At 33.8% G+C, this 16,247-nt stretch overlaps 2 protein-coding genes across 2 annotated transcripts; both read left to right on the plus strand.

Moving 5' to 3' along the window:
* The first annotated feature begins 1,040 nt into the window (after positions 1 to 1,040).
* LOC132726667 (uncharacterized) lies at positions 1,041 to 2,237 on the plus strand. Its single transcript, XM_060712010.1, has 2 exons — positions 1,041 to 1,614; positions 1,957 to 2,237. Exons 1-2 carry the CDS (start codon positions 1,155 to 1,157, stop codon positions 2,052 to 2,054), a joined length of 558 nt encoding a protein of 185 aa, XP_060567993.1. The 5' UTR covers positions 1,041 to 1,154; the 3' UTR covers positions 2,055 to 2,237.
* Positions 2,238 to 4,310: 2,073 nt separating this feature from the next.
* Positions 4,311 to 10,264, plus strand: LOC132726668 (synapse differentiation-inducing gene protein 1-like; the record flags this gene model as incomplete). The annotated part of the gene is given in 4 exon segments (XM_060712011.1): positions 4,311 to 4,481; positions 4,772 to 4,930; positions 8,873 to 9,028; positions 9,542 to 10,264. Coding segments are annotated over 3 exon segments (366 nt in total). The 5' UTR covers positions 4,311 to 4,481; positions 4,772 to 4,876.
* Positions 10,265 to 16,247: the final 5,983 nt, after the last annotated feature.

A 16,247-nucleotide genomic window follows, 5' to 3' on the forward strand; every position in this document is an offset into this window, starting at 1 on the left:
CGGGTCCTCGTCTTCACCAAACGGTACAGATATCGAAGCAGACGATCCTGGGCCTGATTCTTTGGCAGGAGACATAGAACGAAGTTGAATAAGGCGCAGTAGCTTGGAAATAAGACGAGCTTGACCAGAGCTTTTCTTTTGCAAGATCACAACTTGACCTCTGTGCTTTGCAAGTTCTTGCTTCAGTCCGTCGATTTCAAGCTGGTGTTCTGCGAGAGCCTTTATATGAATTTTCTCTCGTGATTCCATGTCGTTCATACGCTCTACCAGTTCTTGAATCACTGAGTTGCTCGCCAAGTTTTCATGACCGATGTCATGAAATAGCTGGTCACTTGCACATATTGTTATATGAGCAAAACTTATTACGCAGAAAACTATATAATACATCCTCTGTTTGCAGGTTCTTCTTACACATAAAACAGCATAAGTTTTAAATGTCACCTTATCATAGGTGCTGTTTTTAACCTACTATGCCAAATCGTGCCAGGTTAATGATTGAGATGCCGTATTTAGAATACATTTATTTATCAAATATTTATGCTTTCATTTGCGTTCACCTTAAAAAATGTCTGCCATTTATTTTACAACAGTGATAAAGAGAAATTTAAATTTGAGAGAGTATGTTTCCTCCACAAGATGCGATGATTTGTAGCTGTTATACGCCAGTTACAAACTGAATTGATAATAACAAACAGTTCTACGTACGTTTCTGTATAAAACAAACTTGATTGTTTGGTATATTGCAGATAATGTACAGTTATAGAAGTCCACATGGTTAATTGTTAAAACTTTGAAATTACTTTTGTTTTGTTAGAAAGGCATGTAACTGAACTTTCTGTAGCTTTTTATACAAATGTAACTACATTTATTGACTTATATCATTTAAAGAATGGTCCGATTTTTTTTAATTTACTAGTATCAAAATGACTCTTATTCTGCATGACGCGACACTTAATCTGTAATTATAAACAATAGATTAAAGATACAAATAAACAATCGCCAACGGGAAATAGGGGTTATACATTTATACAATTCACTACATGATGTTTATCAAGTTTGAAGTATTCTAAATAAAGCAACGATTCTTTAACATGACACGATTTTGTCTACAAAACTGAAGAAAAACTTCTCTGATAAGGTAAGATTTAAACTTCATGTTGTTTCATTATGTCAAAATATCCTGTAAACAAAGGGTGTATTTCTTAGCTGTCTGCATAGTAGGATTTGCTTATATAACGACATGTACAGCAAACAAACTATTTGATAACATCGGTCATGAAAACTTGGCGACCAACTCAATGATTCAAGAACTGGTACAGCGTATGGACCACATGGAATCAGGAGAGAAAAGTCATATAAAATCTCTCGCAAAACTTAAAATTGAACACCAGCTTGAAATCGACGGACTGAAGCAAGAACTTGGAAAGCACAAAGGTCAAATTGTGGTCTTGCAAAAGAAAAGCTCTGGTCAAGCTCGTCTTATTTCTAAGCTATTACGCCATGTACAACTTCGTTCTATGTCTCCTGGGCCAGGTTCACATGATTCGATATCTGTACCATCTGTTCCGTCTGGTAAAGACGAAAAGAAACAGAAGATTGCAGTTGGAAATGAAGGTATGAAATAGATTTTAATCCGTGAATGTAGCGAACACAAAAGCCAAACCGTGAATACATTATTTTTATATATATCATTTATCATGATTTATGTTTGAATATAATAATTGTGAGTATATGTACGTTGAATGCTATTGACGAAAAAGAATTCAAGAAAAATATATATGGTTATTACTTTAGACATCTCTGTGGAATATTTTAAAGATAAAGGATTCGGAACATTATTTCAATGACTCAAGTTAGTAAATGTAACTATGATAAATTGTAACAAAGCAAAATTGCAGAAAAGTATTTACGTTTGGATCAATTTCAAATTTATTTTTGACAATACAATTTTTTCAGTCACCAGAATTCGACGAGTAGAGAATGAGATAATGGTTACTTTCACAGTTGGTCTCACACATCTTTTTCTTCATGCCCCGGCCCTCATCAGAACATAGTATTTGACCACGTCGAAACTAACATTGGAAACGGTTACAATTCTCACCATGGTGTATTCACTGCACCTGTATCTGGTGTCTACCTATTTTATTCTTCTATTTTGTCCAATAATAATGGAGAGGTTTGGTGCCAGATTGTTGTAAATGGTAGCTATAAAGCATCTATATACACACGTGGTACGGATGGCCAGTCTAGCTATCATTGTTTACCTACACCAAGGGGATGACGTCGCTGTCCAAAATCTCGCTAACGACCATGCCATATATAGTGATTCATATATCTATTCAACATTTTCCGGTGTTTTGCTTCAGCAAAGTTTCTCTCAACTCGGCTCCATTTTGGGTTAATTGGGATGAAGTTGCCATTCATTATTTGATGTAATATTAGAAAACTCATTTTCTTTAAAGTCTTAAAAACTGATCTTTATGTCGACAGAATACAAGGAAAAAAGAAATACGATGTCTCCATTACTTATTTTGATAGTATTTACAAAAGACACTTTTAATAAAATTAACTTTCTTTTAGATTGACTTTTTGATTTAATGACGTATTAAAACGCATCTTAGAATATTCCTGGTTTACTCGTGGTATTGGAAGATCGTCAGATATAAGTTTTACCGGTTTCCTTTGTATATTTTCAAAACAAATAACTTACACTAAACATAACTTGGTTGGTTTATCTTATTTGTTTTAATCCAAATCCATAACGGTTAACATGTAGGTCTACTAATGATTCGTCTTATAATTTTCACTAATACTTATCGTCACATATCCAGCAATTATAATAAGGGCTCTTTTGAAGGCTTTAGTAATGTTACTGTTTAATATGAACTTTGCAAGCATTAAATGTCTCTAGCTAATAAGGAATTGCCTGTTTCTAGTACAAAGTAACGTGTTTATGTTACAACATGTTCTAAGAACAAAATCAAAGCAATAGTTTGTTTGCTTTATTTAATTTTCTTTTTCTAAAGCTGTCTGTTTTATATACAAGTGAAATTACATGATGGTTTATATCCTAGTGGTAAAGGTGTTTGTCTCCAGGTTTTGTGATCAGATATATGTTAGCGTTGTAATAATATATAAAACAGCAAAAATGTATACGCTCTCCTTTTTCGACTTTGTTTTCTTATTATAAACAGAAAACATTCAAGTCCTTATTTACACTGAAAAAATGTAATAATTATGAAGAATATATAAAAAGATGTGTTTGTTATTATTTTTTCTAATGTTGAAAAAGTATTACTCGAAGTCTAATTATTTGAAGTAATTTGTTATTTTTTAATTGAACGATTTAACAGTATGACTAAATAGAGGATAAAAAATATGAGGTCGTTAAAAAAAAGTAAAAAAAGAAAGTAGTGAGTATGTACATACATGTAAACATGTAGACCATTCAAGAAGCATTCCGGCAAAATAATTATTGTTTAACTTTATGTGAACACTTTTAAGTGTTGAAAATTAAGTACAAATGTACCACTCAATCAGGTGCTATGGGGCGTGAGGGATGTTGCACTTCTTCATTAAACACCATGTACAAAGTCAAACAAACCTAGTCTGCAATTTTCGTGTTATTTTGTTCCTAGGGATCACACTTTATCCAGGTTTTTATTGCATTAAGAGATGCAAGTTAGTGCAGGTATCGGCGAAAATATAAGTATAAATGCGTTGTGGTTATCAAAAGAAGTGTTTAGATGTAATCAAACTAAAAGTTATTCTGAAACCATAGATATTCGTAACATTTTTTGACAGGTGGCTTCGTTAGAATGCAGAATTTGTTTTCAAATGATACATAAATTGTATTTAGAATTACAAATATGTATATTTTTGCCTGTCCACTAGTGCTTTTACTACTTTTCTGTCAACACACTTTCAATATGACATTTAAAACAATGTAATAACTATGAATAAGAGTGTTTCGTTATTTTATCTGTAATATCCCGCCTTTCATTCGTTCCCGATGATACATAACCGAAGTTTGACGGAAAAAGTCGAAATCTTTTGATTGTTTTTTATGACGGTGTTGCTGTCAAACTTACAATTTATGAATTTATGATTACGCTGTGTTTTGTTACGTTCTTCGTTTACAGATAGATAATCAATTCATTTATAAATGTATTAAGAAATTTTAAGTTCATGACACTTGCTTTTATATCGGCTTTGTCATATTATAAATTGCATTTAAACGAGAATAATTAATTCAAATTGATGTACATTTTATATTTAATGCATCTGGCCTTTATTTCATATCCTGTTCCAAATATAACTTTCGTCTATATTCGTGTTTACTTTACGCATGACAAGTATTTACGTAGCGGTGTGAAATAAAGTCATATTTCTTTGGATGGCAATAGTTTAAATCAAAGTAGGACGTGTACTTTGAAGATTATATAAATATAGATAGTATAACAAGTATAACACTGTAGCAGGTAATTATTTCACTATTTGATTCTTTATTTTCATAATTTTTATTTGACATACAAAATTATGACCATATTACTGATTGGCATTTTGATAATTAAAGAAAATCAAATCAACATTAAAATTTGTATAGAAGATAAATATTATTTTTAAATAATTTGAACCACTTAACCTGACTATATGAGAATGAGATGTAGCCAAGTCACGTGTGGTTATACGTTGTTTTTGTTGTGTTAATAATCGTATGATAACCGTTTTTTATGTACTTACACCAGTATACAATAAGATTTTTTTTCAGTTTTAAGACAGATACGTTGATATGTAAATACATGGCCTGAAAGAATGCTGGTGAAGTGGTCAATTTATTTTATTCATCAATGATATGTAAATTAGATCAACAATCATGACAGATGGGCATTTACAGAAAGATAACGGAGTCTGGCACACGAACTCGGAGGTAGGTGTAGCTAAGAACACCCTTAACTGTTATAAACTTAATATGAGCTTAAAACTTAAAACATTTAAACTATGAAATGTGTCAGTCAATGCCTTATACTTTTATGTGAGTAAAGTACTATGAGGTATATCTATAATAATGTTCACAATTCTAACACAATAGTTATAGCAATAACGAAATGTATGGTTATACATTGTATATTTAAGTAATGATCGTATTTCTACGTACTTGAAATATGAAGTATTTTAATAAAGAAATTCGACATATATTATCTAAAGTGTTGGTTCGGCATAATCCTTGACCATTTCACCATTTCTTTAAGTCTTTGTTTATATTAAATAGTATTATTTTACAAAGGAACAATAACATCTGTAGTTGTTTAATTTAGTTCATACAATACTTTTACCAATATAAAAATGGATGTTATAATGTAAAGAGTGTCCTACATTACCATTAGTAAATATGAGAAGATAGCCGCATGAAACATGATATATATGGTAGTGAACGCTCATAATATCACGATTCTGTACTTTACGTGTTATTTTCCGTATAACGCTCATTCTCAATAAAACACAGCATTTGATGTTCCATTGGGTAGCTCTAATACGAAGGTTTTTCTTGAGGTTAAAATGTCGTTAGAAAGGTGTCTGCCACTTTGTCTAGTAGGGACATTCTCAGTTTTACATTTCTATCTGTTATTTTTCTTTTACAAGTACCATTAATGCCCTAAAATGTAACATACGTTACTGTCGCCACCTAGAATTTTCAACTTTGAAATTGTGTTTCAGAAAAATAAGTTCCAGAATAAACGAAACTTGTGCAATTAGTCATTGCTGTGTGTATATGAACTTTGATTATTGGTAAAAATTATATTTGACTGTTAAAATCTCATTGATATAATGGATGATCAAATGTCGCCAAATGCATATAAATAAATAGTGACAAACCTAAAACAATAAGAAGTGAAACCGAAATTACATACAGTAGAACTTCTATGAGTCGAACTTCGATTAGTCGATTTTCTCGATGTGTCGAAGTAAAATGAAAGTCCCGATTTTTTTCCTTATATATTCCTTATAAAAACCTACTTATGAGTCGAGATTTTATGTGTCGAATTTTTCGATGTGTCGAAGTTTTTTCGTGGTCCGTATAGAATAAATCTAGAACAATTTACCACAAATAAGCCGAAGTACTTCGATCATTTCGACACCTTCGATCTCGAGACATTTTTCACACCTTTTCTGGCCGCGAAGAAGATTTCCGATCAACTTTAGTGACAGGTGTTAATTACACAGCCAAGTGTTCAAACAGCCTTTGTATGCGTTTAAGTGTGTGAAAAAAATGCTTTAATCGTTACTATTTTAATTGCTTTAGCGGTATTTAACAGTAAGAACTATCATTTGAGTACTTCCGTGACCCGGTGTCGCGATATAATCACACGCGAAACAATTACTATAAGCTGGTTTAGTAATTGCCCTTTCGTATTGTTACGCCTTTTGTAACTTTATTGTATACGTAAATCAATTTAGCCGTGAAAAATTACTTAAAGTGTCATATTTATCATTGTATAATGTAAAATATCAGATTAATGAATGAAAGAAAAACATGAAATAGGTTGCGTTATAGATCTTATAAATAGGGCTAGTCACGGGTTGAAATTTGGTCATGAAATTCAGACCGATTCATGAGTCGAAGTCCCGATGTGTCGAAGTTTTTACACAAGTCCCTCTAACTTCGACTTACCGAAGTTCTACTGTAATTGAATTGATGCATGCTTAATAATACAGCATATATATAATTATAAGTGAAAATAAGCTTGCAGCCTCTCAAATATCATTCTATTTTCGGAAATTTTCATGTTTTATTCAAATCTTTTCAACAGCATTTTAAAAAGAAACATACGTTACCATTATTTAAGAACCAATCCATTCAAAGAAGAATCCAAACAAGAAAGAAAATTAACATGTGTGTAACTCTGATATATTAACCACAAATTATGGCGGGTTAAACGGTCTTGCGTCTTTTTTAAACCCACTTTCAATGTAAAAATGAAACATACGTTACAGAAACATACGTTATCAACTTTTTTAAAGAAGTTTATCAAAAGAGAAATTGAAGTCAGAAAGCACGTATAACAGCAACATTAACTTCAATTTGACATTAGTAAGTAAATTTTGTTAACTTTGGTCGAGTTTTAACTTGTTTAAGTAACCACAGTAAAACAAACTTTTCTTTTATCAAACAGACTTTATATTGTTTAAACATGCATATATAAAAACATAAAATCGCATTTTTATGACAATAGTATGATGTACATTTGATTCCTAAATAAAAAAAAGTCGATTTAACATGTACATTTCAATTCCGTTATAAAGTTCATAAATAAGCGAGTGTGAAACATACGTTACTCCAACTTACAATTCAACAATTTTTGAAAATTAAAGATAAATTTGAGATTAGCATGCCTGTTAGTACCGGTTACATTGTATTAGATGTAAGAAGATACAAAAGTGTTTTTACAAAGGAAAATTTGTTAATAATATGTTGATGTGCCAGCAGAAATGTTAAAAATATATTACAAGATATTAATGTTCTCAGCAACAACTAATTCGTTTCTGCAAAGAGCTTACTGGCCGTATTTCATTCTATATATAATAATGTTAAAATAATATCCTTAAGTATAAATTATTTTACAAAACATAAAATTGTTTTCTCAACCTTTACTTGCATTTGAAAAAAAAAAGAAACATACGTGACATCCTATATGGGGATAGATATAGAACTGCTTAGCAATAAATTTTCCAAATATTAAGAAAGTGGAAAGTTGAATGTTTTGGAAAAAACATGCTAACACAAAATTTGTGTATGTATTCGACCTCCCATATATTATATATGATATATATCCTTTGAATGAAGACAGAAGATAATCATTTCCAAAATTGACTATTTTTGCTTTCTACGAATATTTAACTTTGAAGAAATTAACTGAAAATTAGCAAGGTACCTAACTTCCTTGAATTTTCCTGGGTTAGAAAGTCCCTCTAGATAGAGATTTTACAGATTTTGATATATTTTACAGACATTTATTATTAATATGCAGCCCATATGTTACATTATTAGATCTGAAATCTACGTTACCGAAGAAATACAGTGTCATTACCTGAATAAATGTCATCCTGTTATATTATAGTTTCTTGTTCAAAATATTTCTGGCAAACTTGCAAAGTACCCTAAACTTTTACTTCAGCGATAAAAATGACACAATGACAACATCAAATTTTTAATATTTTTCAACCTCAAATGCTTTATTTTATTGAGAATGGGCGATAAATGACCGAAATGTACACACGTCAGATTAGTGATCAGTACACCATTGATGATTCTGTATACTAGTACTAAAGTTGTTCTTATTTGCAATGTGAAAGAAGTTTTTTATTCTTCTAAATGGTATTCTAGAGTTTTCATGTGCCCATCACTCATTGACAGTATGAGTTATATCTATATTTTTTCAACATTATTCGGAACAGAAAGAGTGGTGGGAATGTATGTGGGGAGGGAGGAGTTCTCTTGATATCAGCCCTCCTACGCATTCCCTCCCCACTTGAGACCGTTCATTAAATGTTTTAAAATTCTGACTACTATAACTTTTGGTTATACATGTATAACAATAATCAATAGTTTATTTATTACAAATATTACCAGTTTAAGTGCACATATTGACATCGACACAATGTATCAACTTCTATGTTAACGCCACTGCAGTCATATATTTTCATTTTGTCGCGGTAGTAATATCTTTGGCGTGTATATTATTCCAAATAATGTTTGCAACTGATGTTCCGGATATGTCCAAACATTAGCGCATCAGAATATAATATTTCTAAATACCATAAGGCATACAAAAGTGTACACATTTTAATTCATTAATTTCTGAATTTTTAGGTGTCGGATTTACCGTCTATAAACTACGATGCGTACGGTGAAGAAGAGGTTTTAGATGAACTCCAAGGACCTCGGAGCTGGGTGGTTCCCGCAATTGCCAGTACAGTTTTCTGCTTTTTACCCACAGGATTAATTGCACTATATTATGCTAGAAAAGTAAGGAGATAATAGCTTGGAATTTTGAAGCATTTGTATAAAGAACCTACTTCTCATGAAACATAAGTAAATAACGTGTTTAAGTTGTAGTTAATGTTGGTATGGTAAGTTACTGGCATGTTGTCATGGTGTTTGTAATAACTACTAAAGATCTCTAAGGATGCTAAGAATGTAATAAGTCAACGGCCATAATTTCTGGATAGACCACACACAAATTGTCCGCTCGAATCCTCTTGGAGGTCGTTATTTTTCTTGTGAGGAAGCTATTGGTAATCTGTCAACCAACCGGAGTGACGTCAAAAATGAAGCTGCTTGAGAGTGACAGTATTCAGCGTGACTTAATTACCAACAACAAAAACAACAACAACAGCAAGGAAATGATTATCATGAATTACAACAACTACATTTTGTAATGTTAATTATAAATAAGTCCCATGTATTCTGATCATAAGCATTGTTTATTTAATGTCGTTGTTTATCTTTTAGAAATAGTATTACTCCGTTACATTTCAGGCACAGAGAGCTTACGAAACAGGTGACTTTCATTCATGGACACGGTATAGAGGGCGTGCTCGTTTCCTCATATTTGTTACTTGTGTTCTCGGTATATTGGTTTATATTGTTATCATCGCTATTGTGCAAGGAATTAAACACACGAGTTCCACGTGATAAAATCACGTGCTTTTAGTTTCCCTGTATTCCGCTGCATCAAGCAATTCTGTACAAGGAATAGATTATACCAGTATTCTGTGATAAAGTCACGTGTTCTCTTCTGATTGTCTGTTATTCAACTGCAATAATTAATTTTGTGCAAGGAGTAAAACATACATGAGTTTAACATAATAAAATAAAACGTCCTTAGCTGTTTTGTAGTCAACAGCAACGGTCGCTTTTATGCAGGAAGTGGTGCATGTGAGTACCTAGTGATCAAATCACGTGTTCCTGATTCGATTACCGAAACATACAAGTACCACGTTATATAATCATGTGGTCTTAAAGTGATTGTGCTGTCTTGTGCGGTGAAAAAGTGAATAGGTTACAAGTACGTTATTATATACAAATTATTTCATAAAGTACCAAAAGATGTATCAGTTTCTGTGTTAGATTAATATAATTAACATTAATCAATAACGGTAGAAACACGCGATCATTGTTGATGTAATGTGTTCTTCTACATTTATAGTCTCAGATATGCATTGAAGTTTATCTTACTTGTGTCAGACCTGCAAAATACCACAGACGCTTGGGGGTCAGATCCTGACCCCCCCCCCCCCACGTGATACGCCCCTGTAAACACTCTACCAAAACTATTTTAATATTTAAACACGAATTGTACATCTGTTACAACGATAAAAATGGTTTTCAAACAATTTTAACGTATATGAAAAAAATACCGTATACCATCAAGTCTCAATAAAGTAAAGATTGCAGACTCCAAAATGTAAACACGATCACCCTTGTATAATAAAACCTTTATAAATCATTATTAAATGAACCTTACCGTGACTTTTCCGGTGTAAATCAATAGAAAATAGAATTATCTCCTAGATGCAATCAGAATAAACATTTATACATCTCATTGTAATATGAAAATCAACATTTAATTAAAAACGAAAGTAAATTTTGCGTTCTGTCCAACCAATACGAGACCTGAGCCCGGCTCTGCGTGGAGCGCTTGTCAAACCGGTATCCAAACGGTGTACATGCTTTCGACTAGATATCTACTCGAGCAATTATATCCTCATGTCCAAATTCAAATATTTAAATTGTGCATTATATAGAATTAAAATAAAACTTGGGAAACAACACACTGTGCATCTTGGTAATAGTTTAATTACAAATAAATGTCTTTTAAACGAGCGTTTGCAGACAGCTAATACGCGGGACACGAGGATATAATGCTCGAGTAGATATCTAGTCGAAAGCATGTACACCGTTTGGATACCGGTTTGACGGTAATCACTTTATGACATCCCTTTCCTGGAGGAGGCGGAGTTTCGAAGTCACATGCTTATGACATCACAGAAAAACAAAATGGAGGCTTCCAAAACAGAGGCGCGGGAAATTGTCCAGAAAAAATACCATTTTTCTGGTTCAAACTCCCTTCAAAAATTGGAAGACATCATCTTTCAACACGAGAAACAAACCAACTCTCTTTTCGTGTAAGTAAGGACCCGTAAATAAGCATAAGATACCCTATATGTTTCATTCTATTATTGTCAATTTTGTTAGAAATAATACCGAAAAGCGAACGGAACAAATACGCGGAAAGTGTTACTGGACACACACGGACCCCTCGAGACCTCCCCACTCACAGGCACTAGACACAATTATTTTACCCATATACGCTCATAATACTATATATAAAGAATATTCTTTATATATAGTATAATGAGCGTACATCAGTGTTTATTCTAGGAGGGGGGATGGGGGGATTCACCCCTATTTTTGAGAATTCACTCCTATTTTTTCAGAGGCAGGGGGAAAATTTTACATAGAGAAAGAAGGGAAAAGATCAAGAAATATAATAAATTCTGACTTTTCGATAAAAATCCCCCATTAGGCCCTATTTTTCGAATCCTAGAATAGACCCGGGTATATGGGTAAAATAATTGTGTCCCCACTGGCACTGTAGCTAGAGAACTGTCTGTATTTGTGCGATATTTTGCAGACAGTTTCTCCCCATTTTATTCTTTTAAAAAGATCGTTTTTTTCTTATTTGATATAAATGGGTTGACGTAGCATACAGAGCCCCCTCTTGACTAGATCTACCGGGTTGAGACAACTCGGCCCTATACCAGCTCGGCACGGGTCAACTTGGCCAACTTAAAAAAAAAAAACATTTTTTTTTTTCTGATTTCTTGCATGTTATCAAGACCATCTAATGTATTATAAATGAAAAATAAGAGATATCTGCAGATCAGGTATACTTTTATATTATTGTATCCCTGTTTCTCGTATTATCGTGGTTTCTCGTATTTTCGTGGAATTATTAAAACGGATGGAAGCGACACTCGCGTGACTTCTGTCGATATCCGAAAACATGTCTATTTAGCAGAGCTGTTTTGTCTCTGGCAAAAATAACGAAAGAAATGCGACAAAAACAGATAAAAAAACAAAATAACTGTGGAAATTATTGCAAAGTCCAGAGGAAAACATTAAATTAATCAGTTTTTTCTCCAAAATCATCAATTTTTTAGTTTTTCCCATGTTGCAGAAAGTCTGAAACCTGTATCGGGTCTCTGACACAAGGCGCTTTAAATGACGGTTTCACACTCGCACCGTATTACCGGCGGCAGTGATGGCAGATCACTGCAGTGATGGCAGATATCTGAAAATTACCGATCGATACAGGTAGGTTATAAATTTGGTTGGTTTAATTATATTACACAAATACGTCTGTAAAACTTTCAAGAAAAGACTCACGGGGTAGATATTTGGCTTGCGTGACCCCAATGGATGAACGTCTATATTGATAACAGGAAATCCTGCCATTTACTTAAAACTTGAGATATTTTGAACAGAAAACAGACATTTTCACGGATTTTTTCCAAGGCTTTCACTTTTAACCTGCTCAAAATAGTCTTAAAACAGGAAAAAACGAGTCCAAAATTACCTTACAGTATCTCCATTCAATGGACAATAGTTTTATAGCAATGAAATGGGCCGTATTTGTGTAATATAATTAAACCAGCCAAATTTATAACCTACCTGTACCGATCGGTAATTTTCAGATATCTGCCATCACTGCAGTGATCTGCCATCACTGCCGCCGGTAATACGGTGTGACACTACTACATTTGTATATGTACAATACAGCTCAAAGCATTTGTTCCACAAATAGATAATATACAAATCATATGAACTCCAATTAAAAACCAATAATGAAACATTATTTATCCTTATCAATTTTTAGTTTTGACAACAAAACAATAAAACACATGACTCTACAGTACAATGAAAAACTGTAGTATTCATTGCTAAATGCTTATATAACTAATAAGTAAACATAAACATAATATATTTTAGAGGGATAATGTAAACAACAACACATAATTGAGTTCAAACTATTTTTAGAACAAACCAAATCATGTGGTACCAAAAAGGCGTCAATACGATCCTAAAAGTTTGATTATGGCCTACCAAGCTTTTATTAAAACACAAAAAATTACAAAGCTAAGCTATTTAACACTTAATTAGGAGTTGCACTAATGATTTGAACTGGTGTGTAGAATAAAATCATCACATAGCGACCAGCCTTAACAACCAATCAAATTCCACGATAATATGAGAAAGCACCTGCTTCACATAAAGGGTGAAGGTCAGCATATACAAGCGGAAATAACTTTAGTTTTGCTTTCGGTTACGATCTTTCTTCATTTATATTGTCTTAAAAGGGCATTTTTCTGTGTATCAGGCTAAAATAATAAAAATTATCCAGCCAAGTTTAGGGCAACAAACAAGTTTGAAGGCAATCCATTCAAAAATAACAAAGTTACAGTCAATAACAGCGTGAACAAGCAAAATTTGGACTTTTAACCTTGAAGGTCAGTCATTTATGGATGAAGGTCAAGGTTAGTGAAGGGATCAACTTATATTATAACAAAACATACTTAAGGACAAGATCTTGTCACCACCACATGTCACCACCATGTGACACCACCAGCACTTGACACCACCAGCACATGACTTCACCACATGACTTCACCACATGTCACCACCACATGACTCCACCATGTGACTCCACACAAGAATCCACCACGTGACTCCACCACGTGACTCCACATGTCACCGCAACATGATACCACCATGTGACTCCACATGTCACCACAACATGACACCACCATGTGACACCACATGACCACACCACGTGACACCACATGTCACCACCATGTGACACCAGTGTCACCACCATCGACTTCACATGTCACCACCACATGACACCACATGTCACCACCCAGATCACCACCACATATCACCACACATGACACAATGTGACACCACCATGTGATACCACATGTCACAACCACATGTCAACACCACGTATGTGCGTGTTTCTATTTATAGAATTGCGTGTTTCTGTTTATATATATATACTAGTATATAAATTAGTATATTTAAAGATTTTGTTCAAACATTTCTTTGTTTGCTTTTAGAGAAAATTAAAAGTCGAGCGTTGCCCCTGTCTGGCGGTGGCTCTTGTTTTTTAATATGTTTATTTAAGGTCGCCGCCGGAAAGCCTATATAAGCGACAGTACACTCAAGTCGAGCCATCTTAAGAGCGTCCCAAGATTTTTTCGTCGATTTTTTTTCCAGCTTTATTAGCTCACCTGAGCATATGCTCAGGGTGAGCTATTAGGATCACTCTTCGTCCGTCGTCTGTCGTCCGGTGTCCGTCGTACGTCGTCCGTTGTCCGTTCACACTTTTCAAACGACATCTCCTCTGAAACCATAAGGCAGATCATAATGAAACTTCACAGGGATGTTCCTTGTGTGAAGCCTTAACAAAGTTGTTCAAAGAATTCCATTCCATGCAGAACTCTGGTTGCCATGGCAACCAAAAGAAAAAACTTTAAACATCTTCTTCTAGAAAACCCAAAGAGCTAGACCTAAGATATTAAGCATGAAACATCTTCTAATAAGTGTCTACCAAGATTGTTTAAATAAAAGCCTTGGGGTCAAAATTGGCCCCGCCCCCAGGGGGTTATTGATTTTCCCTATATGCATATAGTAAAAACTTTAAAAAATCTTCTTCTAAAAAACCGAAAGAGCTAGAGCTTAGATATTTGGCGTAAAACATGTTCTAATGGATGTCTACCAAGTTTGTTCAAATAAAAGCCCTGGGGTCAAAATTGGCCCAGCCCCAGGGGGTCATTGATTTTCTCTATATGCATATAGTAAAAACTTAAAAAAATCTTCTCTTAAAGAACCCAAAGAGCTAGAGTTAAGATATTAAGCATGAAACATATTCTTATCAGTGTCTACCAAGTTTGTTCAAATAAAAGCCCTGGGGTCAAAATTGGCCCCGCCCCAGGGGGTCATTGATTTTCCCTATATGCATATAGTAAAAACTTAAAAAGAATTCTTTTAAAGAACCCAAAGAGCTAGAGCTAAGATATTTAGCATGAAACATGTTCTAATTTGTGTCTACCAAATTTGTTCAAATAAAAGCCCTGGGGTCAAAATTGGCCCCGTCCCAGGGGTCATTGATTTTCCCTATATACATAGAGTAAAAAGTTAAAAATCTTCTTTTAAAGAACCCAAAGAGCTAGAGCTAAGATATTTAGCATGAAACATGTTCTAATGGATGTTTACCAAGTTTGTTCAAATAAAAGCCCTTGGGTCAAAATTGGCCCCGCCCTCGGGGTCATTGATTTTCCCTATATTGCATATAGTAATTAAATACTTAAAAATCTTCTTTTAAAGAACCCAAAGACCTAGAGCTAAGATATTTAGCATGAAACATGTTCTAATGGGTGTCTACCAAGTTTGTTCAAATAAAAGCCCTTGGGTTAAAATTGGCCCTGCCAGGGGGAGGGGGGGGGGCAAAAGTCATTGTTATTCATTATTTGTGTATAGTAAAAACTTAACATCATGAAATATCTTCTAATGGTCTTCCAAGTTTGTTCAAATAAAAGCCCTTTGGTTTAAACTGGCCCGGCCCTGGGGGCCTATGTTCAGGTGAGCAACCCCAGGGCCATCATGGCCCTCTTGTTGGTGGAGGAAGACCCCAGATAAACCACCGACCTTCCGTAAGCCAGCTGGATGGCTTCCTCACATGAAAGATTTCGACCCGAGTGAGGATCCAACCTACAGCGGTGAGGGACCTGTGATCTCAAGTCAACGACCTTAACCACTCGGCCATGGAGGCCCCTACATGTATATTAGAATTTTAGAAAACCTAAAGAGTTAGAGCTTAAATATTTGGCCCCATAGAATTAATGTAATTTCAAAGTAATAATGTGTTATATGAACATAATAATGTCTTAATGTTGTTAGTTAATATTTCTGGGTATCATATTTGTAGATTTTATCTAAGCAAACCTTTGTTAGTTTTAAACTTATTTGTTGAGACAAATTGTTTTGGCATAATTCATCATTTGATCTATTAAATATAATTTTTAAGAGTCATGAAACCTTATATTATAAAATGTTTTAAACATTTGTGAACTTACCACCTGGTCCAAGTTTTATATAATTGTGCTGCCACTTGGGGGAT

Source organism: Ruditapes philippinarum, unplaced genomic scaffold, assembly GCF_026571515.1.
Source record: "Ruditapes philippinarum isolate M1 unplaced genomic scaffold, ASM2657151v2 ctg18977_1_1_1_1, whole genome shotgun sequence".
Lineage (NCBI taxonomy): Eukaryota > Metazoa > Mollusca > Bivalvia > Venerida > Veneridae > Ruditapes > Ruditapes philippinarum.

Coding starts and splice junctions, on each gene's coding strand:
- LOC132726667 (XM_060712010.1), top strand. CDS start 1,155: ATGTTGTTTCATTATGTCAAAATATCCTGTAAACAAAGGGTGTATTTC. Junction 1,615..1,956: donor GATTGCAGTTGGAAATGAAG/GTATGAAATAGA, acceptor CAATTTTTTCAG/TCACCAGAATTCGACGAGTA.